Source organism: Sprattus sprattus (assembly GCF_963457725.1).
Source record: "Sprattus sprattus genome assembly, chromosome: 5".
In the NCBI taxonomy this organism is placed as follows: Eukaryota; Metazoa; Chordata; class Actinopteri; order Clupeiformes; family Clupeidae; genus Sprattus; species Sprattus sprattus.
This window is the reverse complement of record NC_137924.1, coordinates 30463367-30475866: the sequence shown is the minus strand read 5'-3', so window position 1 is coordinate 30475866 and position 12500 is coordinate 30463367. Positions and strand designations below refer to the sequence as shown.

The 12500-nt window shown below is 48.7% G+C and overlaps 1 protein-coding gene across 1 annotated transcript in view; it reads left to right on the top strand.

Annotated features, from left to right (window-relative positions):
- Positions 1-3093: 3093 nt before the first annotated feature.
- Positions 3094-12500, top strand: part of map3k13 (mitogen-activated protein kinase kinase kinase 13) — a gene marked incomplete at its 5' end in the record, with an annotated part of 19102 nt that continues 9695 nt past the window's right edge. Inside the window, 6 exons of the mRNA XM_080838655.1 lie at positions 3094-3799; positions 6220-6403; positions 7611-7802; positions 9623-9781; positions 11260-11418; positions 12048-12156. Of these exons, the coding sequence (XP_080694781.1) occupies positions 3094-3799; positions 6220-6403; positions 7611-7802; positions 9623-9781; positions 11260-11418; positions 12048-12156 (1509 nt within the window). The remainder of the gene's footprint in view (positions 3800-6219; positions 6404-7610; positions 7803-9622; positions 9782-11259; positions 11419-12047; positions 12157-12500) is intronic.

The window sequence follows — 12500 nt, the reverse complement described above, 5'->3', positions numbered from 1 at the left end:
GATTTCTGAGTTTCTGGACAGCATTCTCTCTTTCTCTCCATCTCTCTCTATCTCTCGCTCCCCCCATCTCTCCCTCTCTCTGTTTTGCTGTCACTAACTGTCCCCCACTCCATCCCCTCTCCTGCTTTACAGTAGGCCGGAGCTTTTGGCCTACTAGAGAAAATGCTGAAATCGTTTTCTTTTTCTGTCCTTCCCCTAGTCTCTCTCTCCGTACAGTAAGGAGGGTCAGGGATATAGCTCTTTTACCCTGTGTGTTCTTCTTTTTCCTCTTCTCTTCACCTGTCCATCTTTCCTGCTCTTGCTGTTGTGATGTGTTATAGCAGGGATTTATGGCCTACCTGAGTAACAGTTCCCTCTTTCATCGTCTGCACTCTCAGCACCTCTCTCTCTCTCTCTCTCTCTCTCTCTCTCTCTCTCGTGATCAGAGGCACACATGTATTATTGATGCTCTCCTGGCATTCAGCTTATTCCCCAGCTCTCACATTACCCACAGCACAGCACAGCGAATACACACCACAACACAGCACAGCACAGTGAATACACACCACTGCATAGCGAATACACACCACTGCACAGCGAATACACAAGACAGCACAGCACAGCGAATACACAACACAGCACAGCACAGCGAATACACAACGCTGCACTGCATAGCCAATACACAACACAGCACAGCACAGCAAATACACAACGCTGCACTGCACAGCGAATACACAACACAGCACAGCACAGCAAATACACAAAGCTGCACTGCACAGCGAATACACAACACAGCACAGCACAGCACAGCAAATACACAACACTGCACAGCACAGCGAAAACACAACACTGCACTACACATACACAACACTGCACAGCACAGCGAATACACAACACAGTACAGCACAGCGAATACACAACACAAGACAGCGAAAACTCAGCACAGCACAGCAAATACACAACACAGCACAGCACACAGCACAGTAGACACAACACGGCACTGTGCAGCACAGCATCATAACAGAGCAAATACACAACACACGAAAGTACAGAAAACCCAGTACACAACACCACTCGCAGTACAGTACAACATCACACAGAACAACACAGCACAGAACAACACAGCACAGAACAACACAGCAAACAAGCCATGACACAGCACTACACAGGAGCAGGTAGAAAAGCATGACACAGCACTTCACAGGAAAACATAGCCATGCATAAAAGTGCACAACATGGCAAATACACAAAAGAGCTGGATTTAGGCAGGCTGTGTAGAAACGGGGGCTATCTTATCTCAGCCTGTTCCCACTGTAGACTTTGCCCTCTGCTACAGTAGGGTGTACTGCCCAAACCCTGTAGTTTCTCCCAGTGCCTGTCTGGTAATGTGCTGTTTCCACTGCATATGACATTATTATTATCATAATTATTATTATATATATCATTGTTTTTTTAATTATTATTATTATTATTATAAGGGAGAGAGATGTCCTTTTTGGTCCTATGGTTGGTGGGGTGTGTGTGTGTGTGTGTGTGTGTGTGTGTTTCTGGACGACGCGTCCTTTAGAGAGTGTTATTGCTGAGTGAGAGAGAGAGAGTCAGCGGTGGGGCTTACACTGCTGATGCAGGCGGCACGGGGTCGGCCACTGATCCTGGGAACACAACAGCTGTGGATGCGTGTGTGTGTGTGTGTCAATAGGGTTGGGGTTGGAGGCGTTGGCGGGTAAGGTGAGGGAGTGTATTCTCTCTATCCATCCCTCTGTTTGAGTGCCTTCCTCTCCCTCACTAATCGGGCTGCTGTGTGTTGCCCACGTGTCCTTCCTGGGCCACCCTGAGCCTGAGTTTATTTAGAGCGCCCAGAACGGACTTAAAAATCATCTCTGCTCGAGCGCCGCTACAACAGCAGACACCCGCGCCCCTCGGCCTGCACCCCTCCCCCACCGCACAAGAGCTCAAAGGGAGATCTGTCCCTGGCCGTCCATGGCAGCAGGGTCATTGCGTAACGACACACACACACATACACACACACACACACACACACACACACACACACACACACACACACACACACACAGCAGATTAAAGCGCACAGCGGCCTCCACTGCCTGCTGCTGCTGATGGTGCTGATGCTGCTGCTGATGCTGATGCTGCCCTCGACTACGCCATGGCTCCTCCTCCGATTGTTCCCATTGGCTGTGGCGGACTCTTGGCTCTGTCCTATGTGTCTTCCAGTTCAAGGACTCAGCCAATGAGGGAGGAGAGGAAGAGAGAGAGAGAAAGAGAAAGAGAGAGAGAGCACACGATGAGGTGAAATGGAGGGAAGTGGTGTGTGTATGCGCGCAGGGTTGGTGTTCAGGCGGTCTGTGCCAGATGTTACGCCCTCGGTCTTCATAATGCGGCCTGCCTGACCGTTTAATCCTGGCGTGGCGGAAGGATACATAGGGGGCAGCTGTGGGGTGGGGTAAGCCGGGCAGCGCTCTCGGCTTCTGGGGTCTTGAGATTCAGATTCAGATTCAGGGGCACAAAGACACACACACACCCACACAGACACACACACACACACACACACACACACACACACACACCAATAGTCAATCAGCCACAGTTCAAAGCACCCATCATGAGAGGCAGCCCACTCCAGTCCTCTCTCACTGCCTGACTGGCTCTGGTTGCCTTTCCTGGAACTGACGCCTACGTTGCTTGTCGTTGTATTATGTGTATCTGTTTGTGTGTGAGGGGTGTATGTACACATACTTGGCTGCATTTGTGCGTTTGTGTGTGTGTGTGTGTGTGTCTGTGTCTGTGTGTGTGTCTGTGTGTGTCTGTGTGTGTGTGTGTGTGTGTGTGTGTGTGTGTGTGTGTGTGTGTGTGTGTGTGTGTGTGTGTGAAAGGGAGAAACATGCATGTTTTCTATGTTTCATGTTCTCCATTTTAGTTGATTATAATTCTACCAATTATCTTAGCTAAACCAGCTGTTCCCAACCAGCCTGAGTAACCGGTCTCTCTCTCCCCCTCTCCCTCTCTCTCTCTCTCCCTCTTTCTCTCTCTCAGAGCTCCAGTAAAAGTGTAAACTCGGCCCAGTGTGCGGCCTATGCACACACGCCCAGTGGCACCATGGGTAGCTCCCCCGAGGTCCTCTCCTGGACCTCCTGCCCCAGCCTGCTGGTGGGCAAACTTAAGGAGGAGCTCAAGCTCACAGTAGCGGGAGATGCCATGAAGAAGACCACCCCCCCCACGGTGGGCAACCCCCAGGGCCCGCTCGCCCCCACGCTGCTCTCCCCCGACCCCATCACTGGCCCCAACGCCAACACGAACGCCAACCCACCCCCCCAGATCATCACGGACCTGGCCCCCCCCATGCACTTGCCCGTGCCCCTCCACCAGCTGAACCCCCCTCGGCTGTGTGGATGTGACGACCACGACTCTGCGCTGGGGGGCACGAGCCCCCCTGTCACGGCGCTAAGCGAGGACTCCACGCGCGAGCAGCACCACTTTGACAACAGCATGCTCCAGCTCCAGGAGCATGAGGAGGCTGGGTCGCCGGGCTCCTGCGGCCACGGAGGGTGCGTCAGCGGCGGGGAGGAGGGCAACGAGGAGGGAGGCGGAGGTGGAGGCGGAGGGGGTGAAGGATGCCCCGAGGACCACCACGGCGAGGGTGGTATGCACCCCCGATACCACCATCCCCACGACGACATTAAGCTGCACTTCCACAGGGCGGGCCAGGGAGGGGGCTTCCTAGAGGGGCTCTTCGGATGCCTGAAGCCTGTGTGGAACATCATCGGGAAGACCTACTCCACCGAGTACAAGCTGCAGCAGCAAGGTGAGTGCGTCTGTGTGACTGTGTGACTGTGTGTGTGTATGTGTGTGTGTGTGTGTGTGTGTGTGTGTGTGTGTGTGTGTGTGTGTGTGTATATGTGTGGAGGTGGGGGGGGGGATTGGGTGGTTTGAAGGATAATGGAATGTGAGCTGTTCAGTCACAACACCCTTTTTTTTTGGGGGGGGGGGGGGGGTGGGGTGTCTGTTTGTGTCTTCGTGTGTGTGTGGGGGGGGGGGGGGGGGGTGTGTGTGTGTGGTTTAAAGGATAATGGAATGTGAGCTGTTCAGTCACAACACCCTTTATTTTGGCTGCTAGCCTCTTCTCCTAGCTGTGGTTTGGGTGTGCGTGTAAGTCAGTGTGTTCCATCTGTCAATCTTTCTGCGTGTTTCAACAAATCACAATCACTGTAGTGAACCCTATTTATGAGGCACTTCTTGTCACAACACACATTATTGTGACTGCTAGCCTCTCTAGCGGTGCAGTACTAGTACTTAGCCTGTGTTCAGGGCCCAGCTAAGCTAAGCTAAGTGTGTCTGTGTCCAGGGCCCAGCTAAGCTAAGATAAGTGTGTCTGTGTTCAGGGCCCAGCTAAGCTAAACTAAGTGTGTCTGTGTTCAGGGCCCAGCTAAGCTAAACTAAGTATGTCTGTGTTCAGGGCCCAGCTAAGCTAAGGTAAGTGTTTCTGTGTTCAGGGCCCAGCTAAGCTAAGTGTGTCTGTGTTCATGGCCCAGCTAAACTAACTGTGTCTGTGAACCCAGACACCCCCAGCAGGGCTTCGAGAATGGGATTGGAACATGATCAGATAATCTATCAGGCCCGGAATAGAAGATGAGGTTAGGCTGTGTCTCAGGAGAACAAATCCGGACAGAACCACTTTAACCCAGACGCCTCCCCCTCTATCACTGGCCATGGCACGGTCCAGCTGTCTGGTGCACTATGGGTGGAATGGAAACCAAAGTCGTGGGGGACGGTGTGGGGGAGATAGGGTTGGGCTCCGTGGGCTCTCAAGAGGGCATTCTTTACTCCTCTCATATTTGATTCACCCACTCTCTTCACAAACACACGCCCACATACACACACTAAAACACACACATACACACAGACACACACACACACACACACACACACAGAAACACACACATCACACACACACACACACACACACACACACACACACACACACACACACACACACACACACACACACACACACGCATAGACATACACGCATACATGCACACACAGAGAAACACGTATCACCCAATCTCTACACACACACACACACACACACACACACACACACACACACACGACACACACGGAGGCTGGGCTGGGCTCCTGCATCTGTCTCTGGTATGACGGGAGGTATCTCTCCCGGACCATCTGATCCCTCTCCAACTCCCAGTCTGTCTCTGATGGAGGCATCTAATGTGTGCATTCAGAGCCAGCTGCTGAACACAAGCCAAGGGCACCAAATGGAGGCGAATGCCATACTAGTCTGTATTAGGTTCCACTATCATCTACCGTAATCAATACCGTAATATACCAACCTTCTTCGGAGATACCAAATGGAGATGAATGCCATACTAGTCTGAATTCTGTTCCACTATAATCTACCGTAATCAATACTGTTATATACCAAGTTACCAACCCTCCTCAAAGATACTGAATGGAGATGAATGCCAAACTAGACTGTATTCTGTTCCACTATAGTTTACCGTAATCAATACCATACTATACCAACTAAATTCAAAAGCACAAAAAGGAGGAGAATGCCATGCCATACTAGTCTGTATTCTCCGGCACTGTTCAATATCACTATTTAGTATGTTGAATACAGCTGAATTCAGTGTACCAGATATTCAGTACAAACACAGTCAACGCTCAATGCTTTTTGTGGATGATAAATGAGTGTGTTCCATAAGCGAGTAACAGAAGACTGTATGCAGGGTAGATGAAAGTGTGTCTGTCATGTTATATCAGTAACAGAAGACTGTATGGAGGGCATATAAACGTGTGTTTGTCATGTTATATCAGTGTTGTCATGGTGTTGTTGTCATTTTAAGGTCACGTTTCTGTCACTGCAGATATTAGAATGACAATAACCTCTTGGACGTGGTTACAAATAGATTGCGTCAGCAGATCTCCCGATGCATGCATGAGTCACATTTAAGGGAAACAATTTGCTAGACGCAGACACACACACACTCACACACACGCACACACACACACACGCCACACACAGAGCAAGAGAGAATCACTCACACACACACATATACACACACTTATATACACACATATACGTACACATATAAATACCAATACCGAGAGAGAGAGAGCGAAAAACACACACACTAACACTATTCTCTGCCAGATGACCTCCAGCACACCTGACATTCTGTGTGTATGTTCCGGCTCCCTCAGACATGTGGGAGGTTCCGTTCGAGGAGATCTCGGAGCTGCAGTGGCTGGGCAGTGGGGCGCAGGGGGCCGTGTTCCTGGGCAAGTTCCGCTCCGAGGAGGTGGCCATCAAGAAGGTCCGCGAGCAGAAGGAGACGGACATCAAACACCTGCGCAAACTCAAGCACCCCAACATCATTGCCTTCAAGTAGGTACCACAGACAAGGGGGGAGAGGGGGTTTGGGTTTTAATCACACAGACAGGGGGAGAGAGAGGGTTGGGGTTGTAATCACACTCAAGTATGTGCCACTGAGAATGAGGTTGGGGAAGGTAGTAAGATAATAGACCCAGAATTTCAACATCATCCCCGTCCCGAAGTATTTTGGCGGTCATTTTCTCAACAAAATTGTCACTAACTGAGATCTGGGGGGGGGCTGGTTGTGCCTCAGGTGGTAAATCCCAGCATCTCAGTGTTCTTGTGTGCAGGAGGAGAGGATGTGGTTGCTGGCACCATTTGCAGGATCCACATGATCAAACTAGGCACAACTACATGCCGCCTGTGCCGTGAGGGTCATTCCCACCCCTTTACCATGGCCAACTTAGCGCCTAACTAACTAGAAATATTGAATCACTTCACAGTAACTTTTGCAAGTTAATATTTTGATGTGACTCACCCGTGTCATAGGACAAGAGAAGACGTCAGTGTGCCGCGGTGTTCTTCTGTCTCTCTGATGCACTGCTGTTGGAGGCCTCTGAGAAAGGCAGCTTGTCATTAGGTAGCGTGAGATACTCGAAAGAGAGAGTGCCTGGTTTCGCCAGGATGATCTGCATTCATGCAGCCGTCAGAAGTGACAAGTGCCTCATGGCTTTACCTTTTCTCAGCACACATGACAAATATCAAAAGCTAAGCTGTTATCTAAGACAAGCTTTTACGAGATTTAACAAAAAAAAATGACATTCATTGTAGATGGTAGATCACTAACTGAATATTGAAGGGACAATGCAATGCAATGTTACACTATGCAGTACTATGATATACCCTGCAATGTTTTACATTATAACAGAAAACAGCTCCATTCACTGCAAACCAATGCAGTCCAGTGCAGTAGAACTCACAGAACAATGCAGGGCAGTGTCAGTGCAGAACAAGACGATGCAATTTAGTAACTCTCAATGCAGGGAAGTCAATGCAATACAGTACAAATCAATGCCTGAGAGAGCAGTACAGCACAGTGCTTTGTAGCGCACGCACGCACGCACGCACGCACGTACGCACGCACGCACGAACGCACGCACACACACACACACGAACACACACACACACACACAAACACACACACAAAAGTCAAAGCAATATAATGCAATGCAATGCAATGCAGTGTTTGATGTCCTCTCCTCACCCCTGTCGTTCCCAGGGGTGTGTGTACCCAGGCTCCGTGCTACTGCATCATCATGGAGTACTGTGCCCAGGGCCAGCTGTACGAGGTGCTGAGGGGAGGCCGCAAGATCGCCCCGTGCCTGCTGGTGGACTGGGCAACGGGAATCGCCAGCGGCATGAACTACCTACACCTGCACAAGATCATCCACAGAGACCTCAAATCACCAAAGTGAGTGTTGCCTGTCTACATGCATACATACATACATACATACATACATACAATCATACATGCATACAATCATACATACATACATACATACATACGGGGGGGAGGGGGAACTGAAAGTTTATCGGATTAGAATGTCTACCTTTAACTGTGAGCGTGTATTGTGAGGATGGTTGTTAGAATGGCAGAGGCTACCTTTAACTGTGAGCGTGTATTGTGAGGATGGTTGTTAGAATGGCAAAATCTATCTTTTTTACTGTGAGCTTGTACTGTGTGGATGGTTGTTAGAATGGCAGAGGCTACCTTTAACTGTGAGCGTGAACTGTGAGGATGGTAGTAGAGGTCCAGTCTTGCATCAGTGCCCTCATAAGGAGGAAGCTCATAAGGGCCCTTCTGCTCTGCTCTGCTCATCTCCGACCTCCAAGCTTCCTGCCCTAATCACATTGGACTCCAATCAATGTCGTTTTAAAGTTGCTGCGCTGTGCTGAGCTCACACTCAACTCACTGTCCTCTGAGCAATGCTTGCGTAAGGAAGTCCAGCAAGAGGAGAAGAAGAAAAAAAGAGAAATCAGCAGAGGGCTTTGAGGGGTCAGTCAGAGTTCACGTCCATTATGAGGGGAATGAGGATGGGGCGCACTTTAGAAGAGTTCCTGAGAGACACAACACAATGACAGGGCTCAGCTTTTGAGGAACGACCTGGAACAAAGGTGGAACAAACAGCTGTTCTTGGACATCTCTCTACTGTCAATGAACCGTTCAGTTCTTGTAATCAGAAAACAGAAGTGTGTGTGTGTGTGTGTGTGTGTGTGTGTGTGTGTGTGTGTAACAAACAGCTTTTCCTGGACATCTCTCTACTATCAATGTACCATTCAGTTCTTTTTATCAGAAAACAGAAGTGTGTGTGTGACGGTCGTGGTACGACCGCACATGAACCGCACACCCCTACCCCATCTTTTCAACTACTATTGCACCCAACAGACATGGTTTGCACACACACACACACACAAACACTCATACTACTGATTACAATTGGATCCACCACATGGACTGCTAATTGCCTAGGCTGGTAGAAGGGACACCTGGAATGGTCTGGGCCATTATATAGAGTGTTTTTATATACTTAGAAAGTGCTTATTGTATTACCTAGTTATTTTCTTTGTTGTGCATAACACTGAAGAATACTATGGTTATGTTTGAGGGTCTGTTTTGTCATTGTGTATTGTTTGTTTTGTTGTGTTTACCATTGTGTTTAGAAATGGTGCTGGCCGCCAGGTATATATGTTCATTGCTCTGTCTGGTTTGGTTAGTCAAGTTTTGTCAGGTATGTGCATTGATGTGGACCCTTATGGGTGAACTGCTGATTTTTTGTCCTCTTCCCCATTTAGAGGCTTAGCAGATATTTTAAATAGAGATTGTACTGCTGCGTGATTGTCCTCTACCCCATTTAGAGGCTTAGCAGATATGTTAAATAGAGATTGTACTGCTGCGTGATTGTCCTCTACCCCATTTAGAGGCTAGCAGATGATATTCCTAAAGACTGCTGCTTTTTGTCCTCTGCCTAGTGAGAGGCCTAGCAGTTTTCCAGAGATTTTGACAAGTAATAAACCTGATGTTTTGAACCCTCACTCTGTCTCTGAGCTTTCGGGCCAAACCCACACATTTTCGATGGCAACCGAGGCTCGGTCCGTCACAGTGTGTATGTGTGTTTGTTTTAACGTGTGTGTGTGTGTGTGTGTGTGTGTGACGTCTTTGTAGATATGTTTCTCCTTTTTCATTCACACCTCTCTTCCTTCTCTTTGTTGTGCTGTGTTTTGTTTTGATAGTGTGTTGGTTACGCACAACGACATGGTGAAAATCTCAGACTTCGGGACCTCCAAAGAGCTCAGTGACAAGAGCACCAAGATGTCCTTTGCGGGTACAGTGGCCTGGATGGCCCCCGAGGTGATCCGGAACGAGCCAGTGTCAGAGAAAGTGGACATCTGGTAAGTGGCAGATTAACTGCAGTCTATGCTGTCCCTCCATACACACACAAACACACACACACACACACACACACACACACACACACACACACACACACACACACACACACACACACACACACAAACACACATGTATCCTCTACAAACCAGATACACAATGAAGTTGTAACAGTGCTATAGATAGAATAATGAATGTACTCTCACTCACCGTTGTCCATTCTTTGTTATGATTAGTTATCCCATCTGTGGTCATCCTCCCCTGCAAGTACTCCACGTATCAAAGATGCTAATGCCGTTTCTGTGACCGTAAAGAGTTTACAAGGGTGTTATTGGTAGGAGTGATGTTCTCTCACACTTCATAAATGAGCCATTATTAACCTTGTTATGATTAAGTGCCCCATCTGTGCTCATTGTCCCCAGGAATACCCCATATAGTCAAGATGTTATGGTCTTTCTGTGATAATACATATACACAATGGGATTATAACAGTGTGTGGTAGGAATAATCAATGTACTCTCATTTCATAAATTAGCCATTATCCATGTGCGCCTTATGATCAATTGTCCCATCTGCTTCTTTGAGGTCAAGGACAGAGAAGAGCTCCGCTGCGCGTCAGGATGTTGTTCGCCCCGTCGGGATTTATTTTTGGATAATGACCTCCGGACAATACATTATCCCTTATGTATTTAATTGCCACTATTGGCCAAGGCATATTGCCACGATCGGCTAAGGCATATTGCCATTATTGGCTAAATCGTTGTTAGGTAAACAGCATTATGTTATGGCTGTTGCTACCCTACACCCTGTGTGCTGTGGTGTGTTTTTGAAACGTGATCTCCTGAAGTGTTATCTCTCCGTGTTAACTGGTTTGTGCTTGAGAGGCTGAGTGACGCAGGTCTGTAACTCCATCATCACAGCATATTGCTACACTGCATTACTTATTTAGTAATATACTAGTAATACTATATACCGTATACTTCACTACATTAGAGTCAGAGCCCAGCATTGATAGCAATTACCATCAAATATTTCCAAATTTCACTTTGCTGCAATTAAATCTTAATCAGTGTGGTGTGTGGTACTACTATTACTACGGGTTATTAGGATCTCGGCCCTGTATTTTCACACTTTGCCACATATCTACAGTTCACTTAACCCAGCTATATAACTGTGACTGCCAGCGACGAAAGCCAGCACTGGTCTACTATTAAAGTACCATGATGCCCTGCCAATATTTGCTGTTCTCATTTCAGTTCTCCTCTGCTTGTACTGGGTAGCCCTGTGAGAACTGCTCTAGTGTTCTTCTTACTCCGTTTCCTTCTCCTCCTCCTGCAGGTCGATCGGGGTGGTTCTGTGAGAACTGCTCTAGTGTTCTTCTGTCTCCGGTCCTTCTCCTCCTCCTGCAGGTCGTTCGGGGTGGTTCTGTGAGAAGTGTTCTAGTGTTGCTCTAACTCCGGTTCTCGTCCTCCTCCCGCAGGTCGTTCGGGGTGGTTCTATGGGAGCTGCTGACGGGGGAGATCCCGTATAAGGACGTAGACTCTTCAGCCATCATCTGGGGGGTGGGCAGCAACAGCCTGCACCTGCCCGTGCCCTCCACCTGCCCCGACGGCTTCAAGATCCTCATGAAACAGACATGGTGAGAAGCCCACAAACAACGCCCCCCCCCCCCCCCTCAGGCAGGGCGCAGGGGCAAGACCAAAGGTCTTATAAGTTAGGTTCAATGCGAGCAGATAGTCATGTATGCATTCTGCTAGAGATAGGGTATAGCTTTCCCAGAGAGTTTAAGATCCTCCTGGGGCAGACACTGGAGGGATCCCACCACCCCCCTCTCCGTGGTGGTGAGATGGTGGTTAAGATCTACATGTCTGACACCTGACTCTGGTGTGGGAAGTGTACCCTCTTTTGGTCATACCCCTATACAGAACCATAACGCTAATATATTGTAGATGCAGCAAGAGGAAGATAATGTAGTTAATATATAGAGGAAGCACATAACACATGTGTCCCCTTAGCGGTCTGGGCTATGGAAATATAACCCCTGCTTTGATATATTTACCTCACCCATCAAACTAATATAGCTCCATGCTGCCAGAGAGTATAAGCATATAACTCTAACTTAGTTCCCCAGAGCCCTGAGCTTAGAACGGCTTTTCTTCCACAGGCTCCGGGTGTCTTGTGTGGGTAGAGGGTATCTTATAGCTCTCCAGTGGGTGGATGTTATTTACGGTTCTCTTGTTCTCCGCTGTGTTCCGTTCCCTCCCTCAGGCAGGGGAAGCCTAGGAACAGGCCCTCATTCCGGCAGATCCTCCTGCACCTGGACATCGCCTCGGCCGACGTGCTGGGAGCCCCTCAGGAGACCTACTTCAAGTCTCAGGTCAGTGGGATTCAGTTGTCCAGGTGAGCACAGAGTCGTAGGTGAGTGAGATTCAGTTGTCCAGGTGAGCACAGGATCCTTAGGTTTCAGGTGAGCAGAGAGTCATTAAGCCTCAGGTGTGCTCAGGAGCTTTTAAGTCTCAGGTGAGTTTGGCGTCTTCCCTTCTATTAGGTTTCCAGATTAGCACGGATGATGAGTGTAGTCTCAGGTGAACCCCCAAATTTGTAGTCTCAGGTGATTTGGGCATCTTCACTTTCCTCAGGCCCTGACGTGGGTAGAGAGTCCTTCAGTGTCAGGTGAGCTCAGGAATGTTTGGTCTCAGTTGAGGGTGGCGTTTTCAAATC